The sequence below is a fragment of the Gavia stellata genome, chromosome 2 (assembly GCF_030936135.1).
Source record: "Gavia stellata isolate bGavSte3 chromosome 2, bGavSte3.hap2, whole genome shotgun sequence".
NCBI lineage: Eukaryota > Metazoa > Chordata > Aves > Gaviiformes > Gaviidae > Gavia > Gavia stellata.
The window spans coordinates 2,712,003-2,737,198 of NC_082595.1; the positions used below are offsets into that span (position 1 = coordinate 2,712,003).

General features: G+C 44.6%; 1 protein-coding gene across 1 annotated transcript in view; it reads left to right on the plus strand.

Annotated features, from left to right (window-relative positions):
- Positions 1–25,196, plus strand: part of COQ8A (coenzyme Q8A) — a 46,131-nt gene that overhangs the window by 6,956 nt on the left and 13,979 nt on the right. Inside the window, exons 2-6 of the mRNA XM_009813521.2 lie at positions 3,206–3,400; positions 5,803–6,213; positions 7,455–7,521; positions 16,617–16,691; positions 24,131–24,253. Coding sequence (XP_009811823.2) covers positions 3,206–3,400; positions 5,803–6,213; positions 7,455–7,521; positions 16,617–16,691; positions 24,131–24,253 — 871 coding nt within the window. The remainder of the gene's footprint in view (positions 1–3,205; positions 3,401–5,802; positions 6,214–7,454; positions 7,522–16,616; positions 16,692–24,130; positions 24,254–25,196) is intronic.

The window sequence follows — 25,196 nt, forward strand, 5'->3', positions numbered from 1 at the left end:
GCTTTCTGTGTCCTTCCCAGGATAATTAACCAATGTGTCCTGCTAAATGTAGGGTCTACAAAACTAGATAATCTGGGATTTTTTCCGCTTGATAAAAATGCCTTCAGTATCAGTTCAGTTCTTATAGCACTTATTAGTTCCCATCTTCATATTGCTTGATGATGAGTACAGACATTAGCTGAATGCCTATTGCTCCTGATGCCTGTTGCCAACGGATTAATCATTGTAATATAGTTATATCTTCCCTCTGCTTTTTCCTGATCGTGCTTTGTTAAAGGTGAGGATCTGGTGTACAAAAGGTGAGGAACTGGAAGGAGATGGCTTACAGACACAATTCTGTTAAAAAGCAGGAGTACGGTCTCGCTTCTGAAAATACATTCCTTCTCAGCCTTCTTTTGTTGGTGACTCTCCTTGGGTTTGACCTCTGAAGTCCTTATTGAGCCATGCCTTGCCTTTGTGCTTGTACTGTGGTTTCCATTGGGTCTGTGAGCTACCTGCAGAGAATCTGAAAGATCACTGAAAACAGCAAGCCAGTTGCCTGTAGTATTTCCTACGCAGAAGCCTGTGTTTCAGTAAGGCGCTGGGATAAATGGCCGGTTAGAATAGCCTGTCCTTTGGCAGCGCTGAATAGGAGCGTGTAGCTGATGCTGCTGAGCTAACAAACCGCTTGCACGGTACCTGGGTGGCTATAAGTGCTGTGCAGAGGAAAGGGGGGTGATAGCCTGGAAGTCAGAAGGATGTTGGTAGCAGTGTACCCAGTGCTATCTTTTATAGCCAAACCCGTAAAGGGCAATTGGTCCTCTTTGCTTATTGATATTAGAGGTGGAGGGTTGAGTGCGCATTGTGCAATCTGTATTTTCCATTTGTGGTTGCATTAGCTTCCCTGAAATTTTGTCGGAGGTTTAGCATATCATAACTGTCACTTCAAGACAAGTCCTTCAGCTGTTTTTGGGTGGAAGAAGGATATAGTTTTAGTATCGTTGGTTAGAAAGCATCCATGGTAAAAGTGGATGTTTTTGTGTGTGTTGTCTGAGTGTGCACTGATCTATATTGCATTACTTTTTGTTGCCCTTCTTGGGAGGGAGGGAACGAACTTTTAGCATTCAAGCTTTCCTGTGCTTCTAATACCGTGACTACAAAAGCGCTTATTTTGTAGTAGTGGCAACCTTTGAACGGTCTCATTTCAGCTAGGACAGTACTGTGTTGTTGGCTGGTTTCTTTGCCTGGCTCTGAATTTCAGGGACTGCCTGCAAATGCTTTGAGTGAGCTCCATGTGGAAATTTCCAGTGTGAAGATGTGTGTGTGGGGGGGAAACCACCTCCTGTTGACAGTACATTTCCTTACCTGACAGGCAGCTTTCAAATGTAAAAGCGCATCATTATACAACTTTAAAGCCAACTCTAGCGATTAAACTCTGGGGAGATTCAGGAGTAACACTTCTTACAGGGCTGGAGCATATGGATAAGTCTTGTAAAGATAACCACAGAATAATGACCTGGGTGGGCTTGATTTTTATTTTTACAGCTAACCCATTAAGCCCAGATTTGTTGCGAACACTTGACTGTCCTAACAACCGTACTTAAAGCATGGAACGTGTAATACTTGCTTCCTGGCTACAGCGGTTGTTCCTGATTTTGGTCACTGATGAACAGTTGTTAGAAAAAAATATTCCAGTAACTGGGGTTTACCCTGCGTTTGCATAATAATGAGTTTCTGAAATTCAGCTGTAGTGATCCATGCATCTCCTGTGTGATTGCAGCAAAATTGTGTACTTATCCAGAAATTTAGTTCTAGCAGTCCATACTTCTCCTGCATGACTGATACAGCAGACACGTTTGTGAGCCAGGCTTTGTATCTCCCGAGAAGGTAACTGGATCCAGTTGCTTGGGATCCGCAGCAGGGCGTAATGCCGTGTGTACTGTTCACTCGGGATCACTATACCGCTTCAGTGTACTAGCATTTACAGTTGTAGTGCATGTGTGTGTGTTGACAGGTTATCTTCTACAAATTAATTGGTACCTGTGTACCTACCTAGGAAATAACTTAAATATGTGGCCTTAGACTAGTGCTCGGTACCTGTGGCAGCCAGAACACTTTTTTCTCCAAATCATTACAGAGAATGCTGTATGGGTAAGGTTGAACCAACCTTGGTCAGCATCTTGTGCCAATGGCGTGCCTCGACGTTGTGTGTCAGTAAAGGTGGGAGGATGTGCAATGAGCCAGCCCTGGCACTGTGACCCTGACTATGCTTTAAAGATGTGGGAGATAAGTGAAGTAAGCAGGTGAAAATCTCTCTTGCAAAATGGTTTTGGCACTCCAGCCACTCCTGACTTTCTTTTTACATGAACCGCAGTGATTTAGGAGAGCCAATGTCCTGAGCCTGAGCTTGGTTCTAGACTGAGGCAAAGGAGTCGGTGGAACGTGTTCTTCTCAGCCACGCTCTGTCCTGCATCCTACAGTGCCCAGTTTGTATTAGAAGACCCTGAAATTGCCCAGACTGTTACGAATGTGAGATGGAGTGCCTCTTGAACAGGAAGGGGCACAGAGTCAAAAAATCCAGCATTGTAGTGCGGTACTTTGCAAGTGCTGTGGTAGGTGGTGTTCTGAGCGGACTTACGTTTCCAATTAAAAGTAGCGGAGTGAGCTACAAGTTGGGGACTGAGCAGACTACCCTTGGAGGACAGACAAAGCTTACTCATTGGTGTGGGGGTGAAGAAATTTGTCTATGTAAAATGAGCAGGCATAGCTCCAGGGCAGGAATGGGATGGGACAGTTGTCAGTGCACTTCACTATCAGGCACCGAGAATGTTCCAGGGGCTGATAATTATTAAAGGTCAAATGCTAATGTTTTGAATCCTTTTTAATGATCTGGAAGGAATCAAGACAATCTTTGCAGTGTTACTGATGTTTACCTGTTTTTGCTTCCCCTGGTCAGTGGTAACTTGGAGTCCTGGAATGTTATCCTAACTCATGAACAGTCATAAGGAGAGTTCTCGCTTTGCCTGGTAAGGACAGCTAACTAGCTGTCATTCAAGCTGGCCTGTGTGTTATCTGAGCTGCAAACAAGTTCCCATGGTGGCTGGTTGCCAAAGCGGAAAGAGATTGCCTGGGATATGCTGCTGGCTCTTAGTTGACTTGAAACTGGTTACAAACTTGTTCCTTGACCTCTTGCCTTTTTTTTTTCCCCTTCTTTTTCATCTTTCAGCACGGAAAGACATCAGTCATGGCGGGTGATGCCATCATGGTCATGAGAGGCTTGACAAAGCTTAGTAAAGCAGTCCTAGAAACCCAAGCAGGACAGCTTCGGCAGGTGCTCCTTGGGGGCGATGCAGTTACCATTGCGAGGACTCTCCAGGCCACTGCTGAAGAACAGTTCAGTTCTGCCTTGGGGAAAATGCAGGTAAGCCAAGCTCTTCGTGCACAGTCTAGGCTGATGTTTTGCTTTTCCTCCAGGTACGTTTTGGTTTTGTTGTGAGAGTGGCTAGGAACTCTCATCATGAACTAGAACCCAGCTCTGCAGTGCTGGATCAATAATGCCGATGTTGCAATGCTCTGGGAATTCTCCCGGATTTCTGTGGTGTGCAGTAGGTGCTTGGGACAGGGATGGGAGGGGAATGTTACCGCAGAGTGTCTCTGTTTCCATTACTGAGTGTTTAAGGCATGCTGAAGTGGAAAAGTGCTCTGTTCATCTCATCTTGTCAAAGATCAACTCTTGCTAAGATTGGTCAGTAGCTTTGTTATTTAAAGTGTTCTTTAAACTTCAGTCATTGATTACCTCTCCTTTGACTAAGTGAATGAGCTCTTTTGGAGTGAATTGGATTTATTTCAGTGCTGCTTCCTTTCTTGACAGAATTGGTGCATATGATATTTTTCAGGATGGCTCAGGGTCAGGGGTTTGCATGTTCAATCCAGCCCAGGCTGGATTTTCAGGACTGACTTTCAAATGAGGAACATAAGGAAAGCCAGATTCTTTTTTCTTCTTTATTTTTTTTTAAGCAGCAGCTTCTGTCACCAAACATGGGGATGGATTTATAAGAGCTTCACGTTTGCTGTGTTGCCATCTCTTGAAAACATGGGGCTTGTCTGAGGAAAAGAACTTCTCTTAATCAAATATGATCATCTTTTATCATCCTTTAGAAAGACAGTATAGCTCAGATCATCATTTTTGAAGTAGAAACTAATGAGTGAGGTTTTGACGTTTTTTTATGCAAGTACCTTAGACTATCATGGCAGTCTATAGCTTCAGTCCTAGAATCTGGACCCGTGTTTCCTTGGTTCTATTTAAGCTTGCAACATAAACACCCTAAGTGTGGGGTTTTTTTATGGGGATAGTGCTTTGTCTTGCCTTTGTCCTCCTTTTGCATCCAAGGAGAGAGAGAGATGATGTCCTCCTGTTTCTGTGCATGTTTCCCTGCACAAGAGGGGCCCCGCAAGCGCAGCTGCAGAACGCCTGCCCTGCGTTCTGTAAATGAGGTGCATGAGAAGCTGCTGCCTAAGCAGGGCTCAGTAAGAAACCTGTAGTCAGAAGCTACTTCTTGTTTTGAAGAGAGGAAAGCTCTTGTGTTACATGACTGTATTTCACTTCTCTTGATCTGTGGCAGTGTTTTAGCTGTCTGACGTGCTTTTTAAAATGTAAGTATGGAAGTAGAGAGGCCTTCTTGCTTGAAATCATCAGTCAGAATTGTGGCCACAGTCCCCAGCTGTAAACAGGTTTCTCCTCTCTCCCCCCCGCTGTGATCTTGAGGTTCAGAATAGCATGAGACCTGCTGAATAACAGGAAAGACAATGTTCTGGTTTTTTTTTCTGTAAGGAAGGGAAATGTAATTAGTGTTTAGGAAAGAGCCTAAAATACGCTGCCTGCTTGCCTGACCACAGCAGGATTTAAAATCCTGTTGATTGGCTGTAATAGTCATCAGTTCTTCCATGGTCTGGCCGCTGCTGAGATAGGTAACTAGAATATGTCAAGTAAATAGGAGATAATGCTCTGCTGCTGACTTCTTTTTATTTTTTAAATTTTTTTCTATGTTGAAAAGTGGTGGGAAATATCTGGACTTAGTGGGGCAGCTCTTGTGGGTCAGGACAGAACAGAAAATACTGTCTGGAGAAGCTTACCTCGAGTGTTGCTGTGTCCGGTGCTGCTATCCTTGTTTCAAGCAGAGAATTTTATTTATTTATTTTGGGATGATGACAACAAACCCTGCCATAGTTTAGTGGTTGAATAATGAAATGTGTTTTGCAGTTGGTAATGTCACAGCTGTGGAAGGCTGAGCTTACTTTGCCTATAAGTAGGTATCTGGTATTGCTTTGGGTACCTTTGGGCTTGAAAGTGCTGACATTGCATGATTAGGGACAGGATGGAAGGGAGGGAGTATGGTAGGGGTCAGAACTGAATATTACGAGGTTTAGCTTTTTGTTATCTCTCCTAAGTATATCTTGGGCGATATTGCAGCTCCCATCACCCGTTGTTTCTGAGCAGTGTATTGCTTCTGGTGAACTCCACAATTAGTGACCCTTCCTGGCAGTGTACGTAGAACAAGGCGTCTCCAGTTATGGGTATTTGAGAAGCTGTTAATGAATTTGTCCCATCAGTGGGGTTGAAAGACTACTAGTGATCCCAGGTGTCCTCAGTGTCTCTTCCTTTTTCCTGTCTCTTACTGTGAATGTCTGCAGTGCCAGAGTCTCTACAATTTATATATTGTGGAGACATGACAGCCTAGCTGCATGCCCGTCTCTGAGGCCCATGGATGGGTAGGGAGCAGGTTTTAAGTTCTGTTCTTAAAGTATTTCTATTATTGTTTGCAGGAACTAGGCAAACAGCAGGAGAACTTAACTGATCTCAGCGAGGATTTTGGGAAAGACTATGACTTCTCAGCCCGAGAGCCATCAGATGCTCCAATGGACTTCTCCACTGCCCCCGGCAAGCCTCACGAACGCAGCAGTGAAGGCCCTGCTTACTCTTACGCTACGAATGGACCTTTTAGAAGTGTTGGTGAGACTGGAGATTCTGGCATGGGTCAGAGGCCTTTCCCTCCCAAAATGGATGCAAGGTTATTTGGAGGCTTTAGGGACCCTGGAAATCCTTTTGCTGCTGCGTTTGGACAAAATAGGGCTTTTCACCAAGACCATTCCTCTGTTGGTGGATTAACAGCTGAAGATATTGATAAAGCCAGACAGGCCAAAACAGGTTCAGAGCAGAAACCCTACAAACAGATGGTATGTGTTGTGTGGGGTTTTTTTTTTTATATTAAGGATTCTCAGTGCTATGGTTTCTATACTGGATTGTTCTTACTCATCTTCTCCTGTGTTTCTCTCTTTTCTTGCTCTTCCGCTGTTCCCTTTTGTGGAGGCAAAAGAGGGAAGTGTCAGTGCTCATTACCTCTGACCTCTGTGATATTTATTCTCTCAGTAGCTTTTCAGGCTCTCCTTTCACACTTGCTCCCTCTATTTCAGATATTCTGATGCAAGAGGATGCTTAAAAAGCATACATAGGGTTAGACTTCAATTTTAACAGGAGCTCTCCTTTCATTCACTGGACTATGAGGACTCGATGTCTTTAGTGATGCATGTTACAGTAACAACGGATCTGTATTTCATTCCAGTTTTTGGGGTGAAATGTTGAGCAGGTGGGGACAGCTGTAGGCTACAAAGGTTTGAAGACTGACCTAAAGAGTCTCTCTTCTCCTTGAAGGGCCCAGTTCCCTTTAGCTAGCTGTTTTGCTATGGCTGTGAAGGATGAATTGGACCTAAGTTCCTCTCGGTGAAGGCTGTGGCTTCCTGTACTTTGTCTTGCAGTCCTTCTAGAGGTGGAGGGAATTAGTAGATTGGAGAGTCGCGTCGCTCACAATTGTTGCTTTGGTGCTTCATGCACTTGTGTGAGACAGCGCAGAAAGCCCACAGCAGAATTCACGGTGGAGATACTTGCCATCTGCTCTGACATTCCGCCCTCTTCCCCAAAGCCAGTATCGGATGCTACTGTGGGTTCACTCACTCAGGATATTGCTTGGATGAAACTGTATGCTCCAGCTGTTGTGTGTGGGGGAATTACCTACAGTACTGTGAACCTGATAACCTTCCATGAGTTTTAATTCCATGTGTGGAAGGGAGTTTGGGTTGGCATTGTGCTGCTTCTCCAAATGCAAAATATAAGGGCTGCTGAGGTGAAAGTAAAAATGGGGTTTCTAAACATGGTTGTCAGCACTTCTATCTTTCCCACCCTCTTGTCCACTCCTCTGCTTAGTGTGTGTTGCAGTTCGTGGTGTGTCTGTCCTGCAGTGCGTTCACTTGAAAATCTCTCAAGATATATAAGGCTCAGTGTTCAAGAAAAGCTTTCTGGAGCACGGAGTTGTTGAAGTGCTTTCAAAGCTGCACTCTGAATTTGCAGCTATCTGACCATATGCCCAGTTCATTTGTGGACTTCTTGTTTTGTTTTCCTTTCCCCCCTCTTTCTGCTGCAGCTCAGCGAGCGGGCCCGGGAGAGGAAGGTTCCTGTCACAAGAATCGGACGCCTTGCCAACTTTGGAGGTCAGTTTGCACACCCACACTTGCAAAGTCACTGCGCTTGCACATACTGGTTAATGGCTGGCTACGACAGCGCTCCTGCTGAAGCATTAGTTGGTTCTATTTTCTAGTGAGGCTTGCTAACAGGAAACTGCTTTCCCACAAACAGCTGCTTAGCTCAGAGCTTGATTTGGGCTTTTTCATTACAATTAAGGATCTTGGCCTTTTAGTCAGAATGACATTATATTTTTGAATCCTGTTTTCTGTCACTTTCTTTATCATATCTAACTGCTACTGTGATAGTATGGCAAAGAATAAAGCTCCCCACCTAAACAGACTTCTCGGATGCATTCAGCAAGCTACCTGTAAACAAGAACTACAGAGCTGGCATGAGTTTTCATTTGTCTTAAGACGGTAGGCTGATATGTTCCTGGAGCTTAGTTTTTGTATACCTGCTCTGAAATGGGAAAAAAAAAAAGTCCCTCTTAAGAGTGTAGGGCAGATGATTTGGGAGTGCATAGGAGAACTGCCCATCTTCATGGTAACACATACTGGGCTGGGCTGTTTAATGAGAGGGAGAGAGTGGGGTGCAGGTTGTTCTCCAGTCTGTACAAATACCCTGGTCCTGCATATGTGACTTCATTTTATTGAGGAAACTCTCCTAGTCCTTACAGTAGGCTGTGACTGTCAAGCATAGACAGCTGGAGCTGCTGTTATTTTACGTAATTTTTCCCAAGCTTATCCTTGCTACTTCTCTGAACAGTGGTTAAATATAAAACATACCCTTTTGGTATTGATTTTTGAGGGTGGGGAGATGATAATAGTCAAGGTTTGATTTACTTTGCTGTTGCTTCTAAACTGTTTTCTTCAGGAAGGATGTAAAGTCTGAGCTTGTAAGATCAAGCTAGCTGAAACCTATGTGAATTTTATTTGCAGAATGGGATTTACTATGTTAAAAAGCAGCTAAATATCTTCAGTAATATTAACAGATGGTGCTTATCTAATGTCTTATATCCAAAGCCATCAAAGGACTTAACAAGTTCCTGAGAAAAAGGGAACTATCACAGTAATAAAAGATGATCCCAGCTGGTCTTACTTTGCTAATCATTAGATGAGTAGTCTCTCTGGTTTTGTTTTTTTGTGACCGTAGTGTTTTGAGATGACAGTAGCCCATCTAAGTTGTGAACAGTCTCTCCCAAGTGGTGTGTTAGGCTCTTGTGATTCTCTTCCACAAAATTTGATAGAGAAGCATGTGTGCAAAGTAGACATCCTTCTGTTATGGATCCCAGAAGAAAGAAAAATAGCCTGTCAAATGTAATTCAGATCAACTATTATATAAAACAAAACAATTACTCTTCCTCTGTGTGTGTCTCCTGTCAGACTAATGTGTACAGGAGGAGTTGGGGGCAGGGACTGATTCTATGTAGTGCAGGAATAAACAGCAAGTGAGTTTTGTGATAACATAAGGTTTTGATGCTGGTCAGATCTCTTTAACCCTCCAGTTCATTGCAGGCACTCTGGCTTCTCGGAATGCTTAGTATTCCTTAAAGGGAAGCAGGATTAATGATCTGCTTTTTGGACTAACAAGGCATCACTTTAAAACTCACTTGACTTCTTTGTTTTCAAGCTCTAGTAGCATACAGGTCTCCATTCTAATCTAGCATTATTTTTATGGAAAGTGTCACAGCACTTCTAGCTGTCATCTTCCGAATTTATCTGGGGCTGCTTGCTGACAGCTGGTGGATGTGAAGTGGCAAGTGACCAAATTTTCTGTGAACTTTGAGTTCCAGTGCTGTTGCTGCGCGCTCCAGCTCTTGGCACCCAAGGCTGTTGCATGAGGAAAGGCTGACTCATGCTTCAAGGGGAAATGTAACTAACTACCTGTCTTCTCCTAACCTCAGGTTAAAAAACAAAACAAAAAACCCCACCAAACCAAAACCACAAAGGGAGAGTAAGAACGAAAGAGATGGTTTTTTATAAGCAGCATCCCCAGTGGTATCTCTGTGTGTCATCTATTTTTTTTTGGTCTGGCCCTTCTCCTCCAGTTGTCTGTTTTATATGATTGAAATTGTTGGCAAGACAGAGCTCTTGCTTTCAGGCTGCTTTTGGGGGGACATTGTGTTGCAGAAATGGTATTCAGATTCTCCAGTCTCTGCAATCTCTTGTTAGCATTCATTGCTTATTTTTCCCTCTGGATTTCTTCTCGCCACAGCAAGGAGAAATAGTACTGTCAGTACACTGGCTAACAAACAACGGATCTGGCCTATAGGTAGGTTTTTTCCAGTTTAAGAAATCCCTTGGTAATATTTTGGCAGGCTGGCTAATGCTTGAAGAAGGTTTCTGAGGGTGTGATGAGTCTGAAAAAGTGTGGGCAGCTCCACGTGGGAAGGACTACCTGTAAGGAACGCTTCTTAATGGTCCGATCTTGCTCCAGACTGATAGGAGCTTTTAAACAGCCTCTAGAACTGCATGGAAAGAGGGACTCTATTTATAGCAAGGAGCAGCTCCTGCTTGCTACTTGCTTGAAGTTTAGAGTGGTTTTTTCCGACCTGCACGTGGCCTTGAGAGAGCCAGTGCAATTGTGAAACCCCATCAGCTAATTCTAGTGTGGCTTTTCCTGACTGGCTTTTAACTGATGAGAAATGTTCTTTTCAAATTGCATCTTTACGAAGCATTTTAAATGCTTAAACCAGGAAACATTAGCCGATAGCAAGAGCTGTGGTGTACCATTCACTTCTACCTGTTTTTTGATTCCTCTGAAGCTGTTGGTGAGCTTTGGCTTATGGTTGACTGTATTCCTCTTAGATTGTGAGCAGGGGAAGGTAGTACTTGTGTGCCTTTCCTGGCTGCTTACTGTCCTTGCTCTCAGTCCTTTCTGGGTATTCATCTCAGAAGTGATGCAAGAGGTAATGTGTACATTTTTTAAAAGTATCTGCATGCTGAAGAGTGAGGCTGATTTAAGGGAGTCTCATGAGGGCATAGGAAGCAGTGTCCAACTGAGACGAGGACTGATTTTTGTTTTCCTAAGATCCAACCCAACTTAATGTTTTGGTTTTTTTCTTTTAGAGAAGGCAAGATAAGCTTGAAGTAAACTAAGTGTTTCAAAGCTCAGTGGTAGGTGAGTTGGAAGTTCCCTGTGCCTGCAGTGTGTACTCTCTCGTGCATTTTCTCTTGTCTTGCCTTTTCAATGGGAGTCAGAAACAAGGTGTTGGATGATTTAATGAGCCTCCAGTTACATTATTGGTTTTTGGGAGCACCTGCTGCTGCTGAGGGATGATGGTTAACAGCTGGAAAGAGCCCTTTTGCAGGGGATGTCACTGTTAACCTGTTGAATAGTAGTGACCCAGCTCTGTCCTTGCTTCTTAAGACATTCAAATAATCAGAATTAAATAGGGGATAGCAGGATAGTGATTATTTCTTCCTCTACCAGCTGCCCCTTTGCACTGCCTTGAAAATATTTAAGAGCAGGAGGCTGCTCCATGTCCATGAGGGAGTGTAGCTTAGAGTAAGCAAGTTTTTTGTGCACGATTTGTTTCTTGTGTGCTTTAGGGTGCCATCTTCATTTGAAGACCCCAGGAAATCATTGTGGGAAATACAATGGTTGAGATGGAGTCTTCCCTTACCATCTCCACTAGCATTTGACTCTGACTTTTCTTGGTGGGATAAAAACCACTTTTTTTTTCTTATTTCCATGTTAGTAGAACATCATTTTAGACTTGAAGAAGATGGAAAGATTTTGAGTAGGTCAAAAGCAGAGCTCATGTAACTATTCTTGGGTTTCAGCTGAATTCCCCTGCTATTGGCATGATCCTGTTCACACTTGAATCGTTCCACCTCCTGTCTTTGCATGTTTTTTGTTGGCCCCCCCTGATGTTATAGGGAATGTTGCTTTCTCAGCTGTGGTATCAGGACACTCTGGTGGGTGATGGACAAATTACTAACAGGAGGCAGAAATACTTGGACTGCAGAGTTTGCCTGGCTTCTCGCCTCTTCTCGGCGCAAAGAACATTTTGCTGTAAAGATTGAAGGTAATTTCCTCTAACACTTGCATGTAATACTGAGCTAATGTTTCTCTGTAATCAGCACAAGATCCTATAACTAAACTTCTTTGTCCTTTACATGTATTTTTGTATGCTGCTTGCAGCAGCTGGTGTGACTGCTGTTAGCTGTATTTATAGTACTAAATATCATCCTTGATTTTTATTAGTTTATTTTTTTTCTTCCCAGGATTGGAATTGGTAAAACAGATTTTTCTGCAGTTTTTTGTTCCATACTTGTTTTGTAGCCTGATGGGTCATCAGTTCCACCCACACAGTTCTTGATCTTTTCTTTATTTCCATTCTCCCTTCCTGGCATCATTTGACTTTTCTTAGCAGTTTCTGTCTCCCTTAATCATATTCCTGGTTTGTAAGTTTATTATTTTAATGATCTAATAAGATCCTTTTGCAATAAAGAATATTCAGGAAGCTTGCAATAAGTCGACCTAATGTGATTGTAGCAATTCTACAACAAAAAAACAAGGTAGCCTCTTGAGGTACGTTAAATTAAAGTATATAGAGGACTACAGCTACACGATTCAGATTGTCACGAGTGACAAGTGAGCGTGGCTTTCTTCTGGTGAACATTTAATACTCAGAAAGCTAGTGGGAATCGATGCATAACTGTCTGCAGCTTGCAATGCGTTCTGTGTGGTGCTTGCAACGTTTGACGTGACCCAGACCAGGGCACAGGCTGCTCCAGGGGAGAGTCTCGCCCACCCCTGTGCTTGGCAGGCTGAGCAGAGTGATAACAGCCCATTCAGTCTCCTGTTTGTTTTGTGTCAGTTGCTGAGCAAGAGGATTCTTCCTGAACAAAACTGATTCCAGATCATCTCTTGATGGGCTTGGTTTGAAGTGTAACGGGTGCTGGAGATGCCTGGAAAATGTCTGAAGAGGCATTCCGCTGGTATAAAACCAAGTGGCATTTTCCAGGCCTGAAATAATCTGTCTGCCTAAAGTGCAAAATGCAGGAGTGTGACTTTCTAGCGGTGCTCAGGGATGTTATTTTCCAAGGTGCTGAACCGTGGCTGTTCAGTGATGCTGAAAACTGTCCCAAAACGATTAATCTTGGAGGAAGTACTCATCTTGCAGACAAGGAGAATGAAGGATGTCAGGAGTGACTTGTCCAAGGTCAGTAGGCTAGTGGCCCAGAGGAGGAGAGTGCTTTTCTACAGCCATGCAGGTTCTTCGGAGGGATGACTTGTTCCTGGTAACAGGATAACGGATGGCAGCGTGCGGTGGGTTGACCGTGGTTGGCAGCTAAGCCCCATGCAGCTGCTCACTCGTTTCCTCCCTCAGCAGGATGGAATAGGAAGAGCAAAAGGAAGAAAACTTGGGAGTTGAGATAAAGACAGTTTAATAGGTGAAGCAAAGCTCCATGTGCAGGCAAAGCAGCAAGAGAAATTCATTCACTACTCCGTATCAGCAGGCAGATGTCCAGCCACTTCTGGGAAGCAGGCGTCAGCATCTGTAGCAGTTACTTGGGAAGGCAAACACCGTAACCCCAAAACGTTTCCCCCTACATCCTCCTTTCTCCAAGCTTTTACTGCTGAGCATGATGTTACATGGCATGGATATCCCCTGGATTGATTTGGCTCAGCTGACCTGGCCCTGTCCCCTCCCAGCCTCTTGCCTACCCCTGCCTACTTGTTACAGGGACAGAGTGGGGAAAAAGAAAAAGCCTTGATGCTGTGCAAACACTGTCCAGCAACAGCGAAAACACTGGTGTGTTAGCAACGCTTGTAGTCACAAATCCAACACACAGCATGATACAGGCTCCTATGAAGAAAATGAGCTATTTCAGCCAGACCCAGTATGCAGCATTATTTGTGTTCAAATAACTCATGCCTGGACCACAGCCTTTCAGTTGGGTAGGTGTGTGGAAGAGGCCTGGAAAACAAATCTGCGTGGCATTTCAGGAATGAGTGGTGTTGCTCTGAACCCTCCTGTCTAGCACTTTCTTTCTGAACCGTAGAGCGTTATTCTGGTTTGTGAGATGAGGAAAGGTGAAGTTTTCCCTGCCGTTTTTTGTTGTGTGGGCTATGCATGCTCCAAATGCCGCAGCGAATGAAATTCACGTTGGTAAAGGAGAAGTTAATACATTCCTGAAGTTCAGGGTCAGAGTGATCCCTAGCACTGGTGTTAGTGGATGGAGTTAGAGCCATGAGGAAGTTAGCCCATCATTTAATTCCCTAATTTCATAGTTCTTCAGATAAAAACTTGGTAAGAACAAAGGAATAACGTGAGCAACTGAGACTTCTGAAAAGTGGCAGCTTTTTCTAAGCCCTGGACATTCAGGGAAAGGGCCAAGTTCTGGCATTGCTTTGAGAAATAAAACCTCCAGTTGTCACCTGTTTCTTGGTGACAGAAGGTTACATTTACATCTGACTTCATTTTTGCAGGCTTGATTGCTAAGAAGCAGCAGGCACCCAAGATGCGCATGATCCTGCACAGTCCTGAGAGTGTTATCTACCCTCCTGCTACCACATTTAGAGCAGGGCTGCATATGCCCTGAGATGTTTCCAGGTAGTTGCTGAACATCTGAAGTAGAAATGCTGCACGGCATTTTCATGTAATGCCCTGAGCTAAATATCCTGCTGCGCACTACAGAGTGGAGCAGTGAGCAAATTCTAAGAGGAGCTATTGTAACAGAAGCCCTTTTTCTAGCATAGTCTACAATATGGTTTAGTTCAGATGCTCAACTGTGTACAGCCATGAGAGGGGAGGTGTGACACACGCCCGTTTGGAGTCTGATCTTGCCTACATTGATGTAAAACACAAGCTGCTTTGGAGCATGCTAGAATTTCTCCAGCTTTGTTCTAGAACGCAGGGTAGAATCTGGTTCCTGGTCATTCATTTGCCTTTGAAGTGGTTTGTGTCTTAATGATGAAGAGAGATGAGAAACTTCAGATACGTTTTATTTTAGGTACAGGCAGTCTCAGCAGTGAATGTAGAGCCTTTAGAAGGAGAAGCAGTGTATTTAATTTGGAACCGGTTACTGCTAGCCCAGTTCAGCCTGGCTCTGATAATGGCCAAGCTGATTTCTGATGGGGAGTATTGCTTTGGAGGTGGTGAAAGTGGGATCAAGGCCAACAGAAGCGCTCCGTGAGTGGTATTCAGTGTAGACAATCACATTTTGTTGATGAGGTATCTGTCTCCGTTGGCTTCCTGTCTGATTCTTGGTACTTTCTGCTCCAAGTTACTGTCTCATCTGTGGGATCTGTTTGGAGATGACTGTGTATCAGCATTTTAATAGATACTGTTTATGCTCTGTTTGAAATGTCTCTTTGCTTCTTTCCTGTGGAGTCTAGGGATAATTTTCTCATTTTGCTCAGCTAATAAAATCTCTGGATTTCTGGTGTAAAAGACTTGCTCAGTGGTCATGTGTGGCTTGGCACTGTTGAAGGGTCTGCACAAGTTAACCGATAACAGCAGACTTCTTCAGGCTTAAATTGAGCATTTTGGTGCCGCATCTCCATAGGAAAACTTGCAGGAATTATGGAAAACTTACCAAAAAACTCCCAAAAATTATTTCAGGATTTTTTTAAGTATTATAATGTTAAAATCATGGCATACTGTGAAAGTTACATTTTTTCTGAATGTTGATTTCTGTATTATGCCATTGACTCTTAAACATCCATGCGCAATGGAGAATGAAGGGTTGTCTGACAGTTAAATGGCATGGGATGGCCCTGGAAGCAGTCCTCGCGAAGGCCTTTTAATGTCCCTGATGCCTCCTGTGCCCCATGCTTCACCGTATGCTGGATTCTTTGACTGAGCGCATGTAGTTTGCAAGATGGAGCTGTTTCTGAAGCAGACGTACTGCGCAAGTTTGAAATTTTGTTGGTAGAGATGGGGTTGTAATTACCTGATGGGAGAGAGTGAAAACTCGCTGTGCAAGATGAGGTTCAACTTGTTTGTGCTCAGGCTTCCTCACTTGAGGCTGCAAAATGTTGCATGCATTTCCTCCTGCATGTGTGCACAGAATGCCGTGTGCTGGTCAGCTGTGTTTCCTTCATCGCACTCAGTGTCCCCTGGTTGTTTTACCTGGGAAGCTGTCCCGCGGTGCCTCGAGGAGGGCTTGGGGTCCTTGGAAAACATGCACACCCAGTACTGCTAGCGGTGTGGGAGCGAGGCATGGTGGGATGCACCATTGCTGGGGAGACGTGAAGGAGCACCAGCTGTTCTGGTTATCCGTGTCATTTATTATCCCGAAAAATAAATATTTTGAAATTGGGAAGGCAGTGAGATGTTTGGTAGTATGGATTACTGCATGATTAGATGTGTGTCTTATTTAATCTTTGGTGGCTTTGGTCAGATTAACTGGAGGCAGATAACGCTGCTTTTGTAGTCGTAGCTTAATCTGTGGCTGTGAGACAACACCCTAGAAATCACTATTCACAAGGGTGATAGTGCACGTGGAGCGCTGGTGTTTGATCTCATGGTTTTACTGTTGCTGTGCGGGATTACTCCTTGGAATTGCAGGTTACAACACTGCTTGCATAAGGTGGACCTCAGAGGAACATGTTTCTGTTCATCATAGTCGATGAGCACATGGAAGACAAAGACAGCTAATGAGCACAAATAAACCTGAATGCTTAGACAGTACGGTCACAGAGCCTTAAAATCCCCTGGCAGTGGCTTCATCTAAATACAGTCTTGCTTCCCCTGACTGTGGTGACATGGTGGGTGGGGAAGGGGATTCTGTTCTCTCCTGAGAATTGTACTTTGAGAACCATGTTTGTGAGACTTGACTTGGTTTTTGTTGGTTTTTTTTCTTCCCTTCTAAACTCCACGATTTGAGTCTACAGCAGGACCTCAGGCAGAGCACAGAGCTCTGAGTAGCACTTGTTGACATGCTTTATAAAAGCCGGACTTCCCGGGCTGGCCTAGCCTATGATACCTGGCTGGCATACTGGGCTGAAGAAGTACAGGAGAAAACTGTTCTGTGTCAAACTTGAAGATGACTCCATTGCAAAAGCCAGGATGGTCTAAACAAGCTGTCTTGCTGCTGTGCATTTGCCTCTGTGGCTCAGAAGGTTTTTTCATGCTGACCTGGGTCTCTTTCTTCTTATTTTAAAGGACTAGCTGTTGGTCTTGGCATTGGGGCATTGGCAGAAGTTGCAAAGAAGAGCCTTAGACCTGAGGAACGCAATGGTAAGCCCTTTCTACATCCTTATTCTTTTTTTTTCTCCTGGGGTTTTTTTTTTTCTTTTCCCCAGACATAGTTTATCTCCATTTGCAAGATTTTATTCTTTTGAAAGCTGGGATAGTGAGGCAGTCAGAATAACAGGGGGATATGGGTAGTTCTTTTATTTTTAACATAATCCTTCTCCACCTCCAGACTCTTCTCCAAGTACACCATAGCCTCACTATGTAGACAGAGGTCAGAGGTATATGCAAGAAAATGAGTTTATGCCAGCGGAGTTCATACAACTTACTTTGCCACAGCCACCCCTGAGTTTGAATACTATCCCTGTGCCTGTTCTTGGATTGTCTTGGCCTAATAATTTTTTTTTAAACTGTTCTGTTAAACCTTGTAGTTCTATCAGAACAGAAACTGTAGATGAGCCCGTATGTCTGAACACTTTGTTAGTGGTTGCAGTTTGTTTTGAAATTTAAGGATGTTCTGCCTAGGAGGAACTTGGAGGATGGCTGCTCTGTTTTAAGAGAGACAAAAGACTTTATGTACATGTTAAATGGCAATTATCTACTTCCAGTATCTATATTTTGCCTTCCTCTAAAGGATTCTCGTAACGGGTCAAAAGGCTGCGCCGTGCAGATCGACCTGATCTTGTTTTCTTCAAAGCTTGTTTGAAATTAGAAGTAAAATGTTCCCAAGTTGTACCTGGTCATGTCATGGTAGCTTTCTTCTAAGCTTATGTGTTGGTAAAATATGGGGGTACTGAATGGTTGTGTGTGGGTGAATGGCTTGGGGCATAGAAAGTACATGGTGTTCTTTCCTAGAAAACATAAGATTAAAGCTTACGGCTTCACTAGTTTCTTATCCAGGAAAAGCTTTGGTGGGATCCTGCAAAATGTGAAGTTCTTTGTTACAGGTATTGCAGGCTGTTTGCTCTTCAGCTGGTCTCTCTGGTTTGGCTAGTATGTTTGTGTGTTTAGATTATTTCCAGTGGCTGGAGGGAACTGATGAAAGGGTTTAGCACTTGCAGCTAGAAGTAAAAATGAAGTCAAATCCTTCCTGTTTTAGAAGCATTGCTGGGTCCTTGTAATTTTACTCTGTGGCCAGTAGTATTCTACTGTAAGGCCAGTTTGTGTCTTCCCCCACTCTTCTTTGGGGGTGGGGGAAGGATGGAGGCTGAGAGAGTGTGAACCTCTACTCCAGGAGCTACTGGAGTGGCTGAAAATTGAAGAAATTTGGAGAGGGGAGAACCCTAAAAAACCCAACCAAACAAAAAAAATCCAACCAAAAAACCCCAAACCAAAGAACCAACACCCCAGCAGATGAAACACGTTCCTCTGGTGGGGGGACAGGGGTAAGGCAGGGGTTGTGTGCCACCCAGGACACTACTTGTTAGTATTTGCATCTTTGTATTCCCTGTACAACTAGTGATAGGACAAGAGGAAATGGCCTCAAGTTGCACCAGGGGAGGTTCAGGCTGGATATTAGGAAAAATGTCTTTACTGAGAGAGTGGTGAAGCACTGGAACAGGCTGCCCAGGGAGGTGGTGGAGTCACCATCCCTGGAGGTGTTCAAGGAACGTGCAGACGTGGCACTGTGGGACATGGTTTAGTGGGCATGGTGGGGTGGGGTTGATGGTTGGACTTGATGATCTTATAGGTCTTTTCCAACCTTAATGATTCTGTGAACTAGGCCATGCAGAGCAGCCCAGCAGAGAAAATGGATCCTTGGCAGAGAGTAGTTGTTTCTCTCCATGACCTGAGGTGTTTGAGGCTGGGTGGGTTTCTTTGCTTTGATTTAAAAGCGTGCATTCAGGCGAACATGGCCCTCCCTGTAGACAATCCTTGAAGGCTTTTGCTTTCACTGCTTGTGATGTTTGACAGGTTCTTCATACCTGTTGGAAGCTGATGATTTGCTTTGCTTTTAACAGAGGAGTTGTTGCACAACCATTGGTATTTCTCTGCTTGCCAGATTATTTTCTAATTAGGCACACCCCAAAGTGGAAACATGAGCTTGCAGAGCTATGAAATTTGAGGGAATAACATGAGCTTTTTTCTCTTCCTTGCAGCATGAGAACGGATTATTTATTTTCTTTAGAGGGCAACAGACACTTTTTTCCTTGCAATAAAGCAGTTGCACCTTTAGACTTTTTTTCTTCTTGTTAGGGTGACTGTTATTTTCCCGTGTAACTAGATGCCGTAAGCCCACCCTACAGTTTTGAGTCATGATTTGGGAAGAATAATTTTCTGGAACAAACCTTGATTAAAGAATAAGGCAATGAGAACTGCTGACTTTGATGCTAGGCAAGGGAGTTAGTTAGAAAATGAACTAGCTTTTATTTTTAGCTGTCTTGCTTTTGTTCTTGCTTCCTCTCTTGTTGTTGTGACTGCTTAGATAAGAGCTTGGAGCAGTGGTTACACTGTAAAGGAGAAGGGCTGTGGAACTGAGAATGGGCCAAGAGCAGCAAGTATTGAGGTGAGGCAGAAGTAAAAGACTGTTTCAGCCCCATACTCTCTTGGAGCTTCTCAGGCCAAGGGCACAGGAAAGTCTCCAAGTAACTCAGCTACAGCCTCTAGCTAGTGTCCTTGGATTTGTTTTCCACGGGATTTTACAGTCATGGATAAAACACCATAGATGAGAACTACCTTCATGGGCACTGCTCCCACAGAAATGCGTGGCAGCGGCTGTGTACACAGTTTTGAGTTCAAAATCCCATTTTCTTACTGTTCTTCTGGCAGTACCAGCCTTAGCTGCTGTTGGGGGAAATCTCTTGACAGAGGTACCTCTACATTTCTTTAAAAATACCTCTGCACCCCGTTCATGATTCCAGCTTGAGGTATTTGTCTCCAAGTTTTCTGGCTGCCAGCACCATAAGCTTGGGCTAAGACGTCTCTGAGAATGACATACTGTCCTGTTCTCTGGAAGCTGGTAGAGGATGTCTTTTCTCTCCCCACTGCTGCAATATTAATAGTAACTTCTTGGTACTTCAAACTTAAACAAGTGGGATGTGTGTATGCCCAAAGGCATACCTAAGAATTTCACGCTCTCACTGGCATCTAGGAGTGATGGGAAAGAGCCTTCTCTTAGTTACCCTCCTCTTTCTTGTCCAGTGAGTACAAATGAAAGTGTCTTCACACCTTTAAAATAGATCTAGAAACACTCGTCCTTCAGTCACAAAACCGCGAGCCTGAAACTCCTGAGCTACAAGTGATCCTAGTAGCATGGCTTGTACTTCTTTCCATTGCTGTTATCAAATGGAGGGACCACAAATGCTTACTCTCCTGCACGTTCTCTAGCAACTGCACCAGTGCTGATCTGTCTTCCCCTGTCCAATTTCACCATCCTTGTTTAGTAGCCACAGGGCTGCTCTTCTCTCTCTGCCTCTGATTGTCTCTGTTTCCATAAACAATTCATTTCTTAAGGGATTTATCCCAGAACAAAAAAGTCTGGTGCAAGAGTTTGTGAATTTCTCCCTTCCCCATCCAAGCCTGATGTCCTGGACATAAATTCTTTCCACTGCCAAATTCCTGTGAGTAGGTGCAGTTTGTTCGGGTTTTTTAAGGGCTTGAGGACCTAATGCTGCCTTCTTTAAGTTCTTTAATAAGTGATTTGGCTCATCGTATTATTTTAAAAAGAGGATGGCTCTACTTGATTTCCAGTGGGAATTTTCTTGGTAGGCTGATGTAGCTAATTAAAAATAACCTCCTCGGTCACTGGTGACCTTGAGGGCAGTCTCAGTATTTAAAGTCTGTATCTAAAGTGCAAGGCTGACACAGAGTGGGAGGGTAGAATAAATTTCCAGGAATAAAAATGAAAGAGTGCCCAGACAAATAGCTGCCATTACTAGTAAAGAGACTCTGGGTTCAAGGTCAACTTCGTAACTTATTAATGACCTGTACCAGGCCGTTCTAGGCACTGTGCAAATGCCAGGCTGGGCAGAGCCCGGAAGGGCTGGCAGCTGGCCTAGGTTTGAATGTGGTGGTGTTTTCTTATGAAAAGGAATAAGGCGATCTCCTTAAGTTTTGAGTCCTAAGTGCTTAGGCTATGTTCTTGACTCTTCCCTTGCCCCAAAGTTTGTGTGGCCAATGGTCCTAAAAACAAAGGCATGCAAAGTCCAGTGGCTAGTTCTCCATTTGTCAGTAGCAAAGGAGGTGGAAAAGCAGTGATGCAGCTGTGAGATGCATACAGATTTGGAAGGGTTCACGCCGATTCTGGATTTGGAAAGGAAGACTCGGGTCAAGCATTCCTGAAGGCATCTGCCTCTGCTGTGGAAGAGCTGTCAGGCTCCAGGCACCGTGGCTGCAGGTGCCTTCATTTCCGAAGTCTCCTTGTTGCCACAGCTTGTTTAGATGTGACTTCTATTTGCTGCCTTTTCTTTCCTTGATGAAGTAGGTAAAAAAACCTGCAACTTTGTGATCTTAAGGTGGGGAGGAAATTCTTTTTCCCAAAGACTGCAGGTACCTTTTGGTGCTACAAACATTAACATAATGAAAATTGGCCTGGTTTTTTCATGAACTTGTGCTGGGTTTTATCCCTGCTTCCTTTCCACCTAGCCTTGGAAGCCTATGTCCATTTTCTCTCTGTTTTTTCCTCTTCCCTTGCCATTTACATAATCCTGCTTTTGACTCTTGCTTTCAAGTCACCTTCCTGTTCATGCCCACTTTTAGCAAAGTACATAAACAAGCAACAGCTGATCACGTGCTGTTGGACTGGCTGGTGATCAGGTAGTGCCCCTGTGGGCTTGACTTCAATGAGAAGCACACCAGGAGAAGAGGATGGGGAGTGCCTGTGTTTGGCTCTTTCTCTGATAAGACTCTTCAAAAATTGTCAGGGTTCATTAACTTCTGGAGGTGACTTTAATCATTAACTAACTCCTTTATCTTGCTGCAGAGTCAAAGGAGGATGTTTGTGTGTGCAGGTGGTGTGAAGGAAGGTAAGGCTTTGAGTCGGTAGTTTGCCTAGCTCCTGCGTATCTGTATGTCAGCGCTCATACAAGGGTTCATTTGCCTCATCATTGCTAAGGACACAGAATTTTCCTGATGGGACAGTTGGGAGCCAGAGCTCTTAGATGGCCCCAAGTGTGTCACTCTCCAGAGCCAGCTTTTTAAGTGGGCAAAGCCACATCTTTCTGCCCTAGGCAGCTCTACCTATTCAGCCTCTCAGACTCCTTACATTCAGGATCCAGAGGAAAACGTGCTGTGTGTGATACAAGTGGTGACTTCTGGGTCCCTCCTGCTTCTCTGCATCTTGCTCTGAAGAGCAGGATAGTTGTCCTGTGTACTCCTTCCTGGTGTTTTTATTCCTCTCTCCTTTCCATGTACATTCTTTACTTGGGACAGGGGTTTGGATGGATAAATGATGTCCAACATGCAGTGCCATCTTGCTGCTCTCCCATAAAACAGGTAAAGGGAAGGAGGGGGTGAAGGAAAGGCAGTGCTTGGCATGCTCTGTGCACTGCCGGTGGGTAGTTCAGTGGCACCACTTCTCTAGGGAAAGCTTTGTAAGCAAGCCAGCTGCTTGCTGGGGTTGAAGAGTGACTGTCAGATCAGTAACATGCTTAGCGCCTCAAGAAGGTTGTACCAGGTTGTGTGAGCCACCAGAGTTTAGACAGCAGCTACTTCAGTCTGACTCTTGGTTCTTTCTCCTGTTTCCTGGCCAGGCTGAGCTCCCTCTGTATACCTTCGTGAGAGCTAGCTGGAGATAGAGAGGATCTCTTGCTGCTGTAGCCACTACATGACACACCAGTAACTTCCATCTGCCTGAGACCTTCAGGGCTGTTGCAGTTGCCGTGCCTTCTTGGGCCCTGCTTGTTGTTTATGTGGGCTTCAGCTGTTCTGTCCTTTGCACCCTTTCCTCTGAGGTTTTGAAAAAAAAAGATGTAGCTCCAAGATCGGCATACTAGCTGTGGGCCCTGCAGCCTGGCTGTAAGACCTGACCTTCCTCCTGCTTGGCTCTCCAGCAGCAGGAGCTGAGCTGCAGCCCCAAGAGAAGTGGTTGGCGGGTGCCTGCCCGCCCCCTCCATCCCTGCTCTACTGGGCATTGCTGGGAGAAGTTTTGCGTTGCTTCTCCCAAAGGAACCACAAAACTGAGTCAGGGTCTCCTTCCCTCCTCCTTCCCTCTCCCTTTTAAAAATAAACAAAAAAGAGTGGAGGGGGAGTGCTTCTTATGCCACATAAAACCCATATACATTGCATACTTGGGGCCGTGGCCCTGGTGTGTAGATGGCTGCAGTGATTACTAGTGAGTCTGTCAGACATCAGGCTTTACCCTTTCTGGGGGATGGGAATGTGTGTGTGTGAGTATTTATATTTTGGGCCTTGTTCTGTGCAAGCTGATGCTTGCATGACTGCTGGTGGGAGTAAGGACAGAAGGGTTTGGCCTCTTCCCTCCACGGCCTCTGCATGCAGTCAGAACCAAGTGACTGAATACATTGAGATGTTCTTCTGTCTAAAGGGAGCATCTTTCTCAGAAGCAAGCTGCCCATAAGAACGTGGAAAGGAACCATGCACATGTGAGCATGTAAAAGGGAAAAAGATTGGCAATCTGGACGACAGGAATTAATTTCCCTTCCAGTGCAATTGTCCAAGAAGAGCATGGTATCGCAGATGAGAGCTCCTGCTGGGCTCCTCCTGTGAGGACTATCTCCAGCCTCCCTGGATTTGACTAGTTTGATTAACCTTATCACAGATTTGCAATCTGCTGCTTTTTCGAAATGCTATATGCAGCCGTGGTGTTTTGGGGTTATGGTGTTGGGACAGTTTGTTTTGGCCTTCCATCAGGAGACGGTAAATTTCAGTTTGATTAGAAAAGAATGTTATTGTGGACTTGGAGATGTGAAAGTTGCATCTGCTTTCGATGCCTAGTGCACGCTCGGGATGTGCAATTGCACAGCAATATGTGTCTATGTATGAATCTGTGTGTTTTGGGCAAGAATTACTGGGTATGAGAAAGGAGGTTTGGTGCTGGTGTGAATCCCTGCTCCTACCCTAAGAAGCGCCAGCACATTCTCAGTCTATCCCAACGCGCTGTCAAAGCTCTTGACAATCCCTCCTTGCTGTGGCTCACACCTACTGTTCTTCTGAGGCTGTGGCTATGCTGTGGCCTATGGCATGGGACTTGAGAGACCTTTATGTAGCGTTTTAGGCTGACCTAGCTGGCACAGCGAGTTCAAGCACCAACATCTGCCCAGGATCTTGGACAGTTTGCATAGCCTCCGTGGATGTCTCTGCTGCTCTGACTTGCTGCTGTTGGTCCTCAAGCCAGCAATGTCAAAGTCAGGACAAGACACGTGTGTCCAAGTGCAGTCCATGGCCCTGGGTTGCAGTGAAGGCACTGAGTCTAGTCCTAGTTCCATTTCTCTGGGGAAGGGCAAATCTGTTGAATGTGGACTAACACAATGGATTGAGCTCCCTGAGGTAAGGGTGCTCTTCATCCATACACTTTCTCTCCTCAGGAAAGAAAGCGGTGATGGATTCCAGCCCGTTCCTGTCGGAGGCCAATGCAGAAAGAATCGTGAGAACCTTGTGCAAGGTCCGGGGAGCGGCACTGAAGCTGGGACAGATGTTAAGCATTCAGGGTAAGTGGCAGCACAGGTCCTCAGCTATCCTCCTTGGCAGTGCTGCCAGGTGGGGCAATTGATTCTTTATGATACATGGTCAGGTGTCTGGAATCAGTGTCCAAGTGAGTGTGGAGAGACTAGACAAGTGGCTTTCTCATGTGAGAGCAGTAATGGTGATACGAAATAACTAGATGTGTGCACTATGTATCACCACCTTCCCAACGACCCTATTGTGTCAGGCACACAAGTGGAATTGGTTGAAAATACGGTGATGCTCTCCGTGAATTTTAATGCCTGTGTTAAAAGCACTTGTTGAGAAGCAGAGCTATATCGCACTCTGTACATAGGTGTCCTGCTGGAAAGGAGGAGGAGGGCGACAAGAACATGATCCTGTTCTTTGTTCACCAAAAGTGGTCAAGGTTATATCCACAGCCTTCTCCCATTACAGCATATTTATGGTTTACATGCTTTGCTGGCACTGAAGCTTTGCTGGAAAGGCCAGTACAGCTGATAATCTTATCAGTTATAAAACACTTGTTTTCCTCTTGAGGAGACTTCAAACTGGTACTTACTCCATGGGGCTCTGAAATCAGTGATCACAGGTGAAGGCGTGAGTGACATCAGTGTCTGCAGGGAACTGTTGGGTTACTCCTGGAAGATAGCAGGTGTGCTGAATTCAAACCTTATCTGGACCTGTCTACTTTGCCTTCCTGCCCAACTTGATAGGGAAGGGAAGAACCAGCCAAAAATAGCTGTTACACTTGTCTGGAAATAGCTTTCAAGATGGCACTGAAACTGAGTCAGTGTCTGAGTGTTTGAAGTACTCTGCTTGCTTGGCTTGTGCTTCTACTTGAATTTTTGTAGGTGTTGACTGATGAGGCTGGATCTAATATTGTATTAAATAACTTGGGCTAACCAATAAAGCAAGACCAGCTCCCTGTTCCAGAGAGTCCTGATTGTG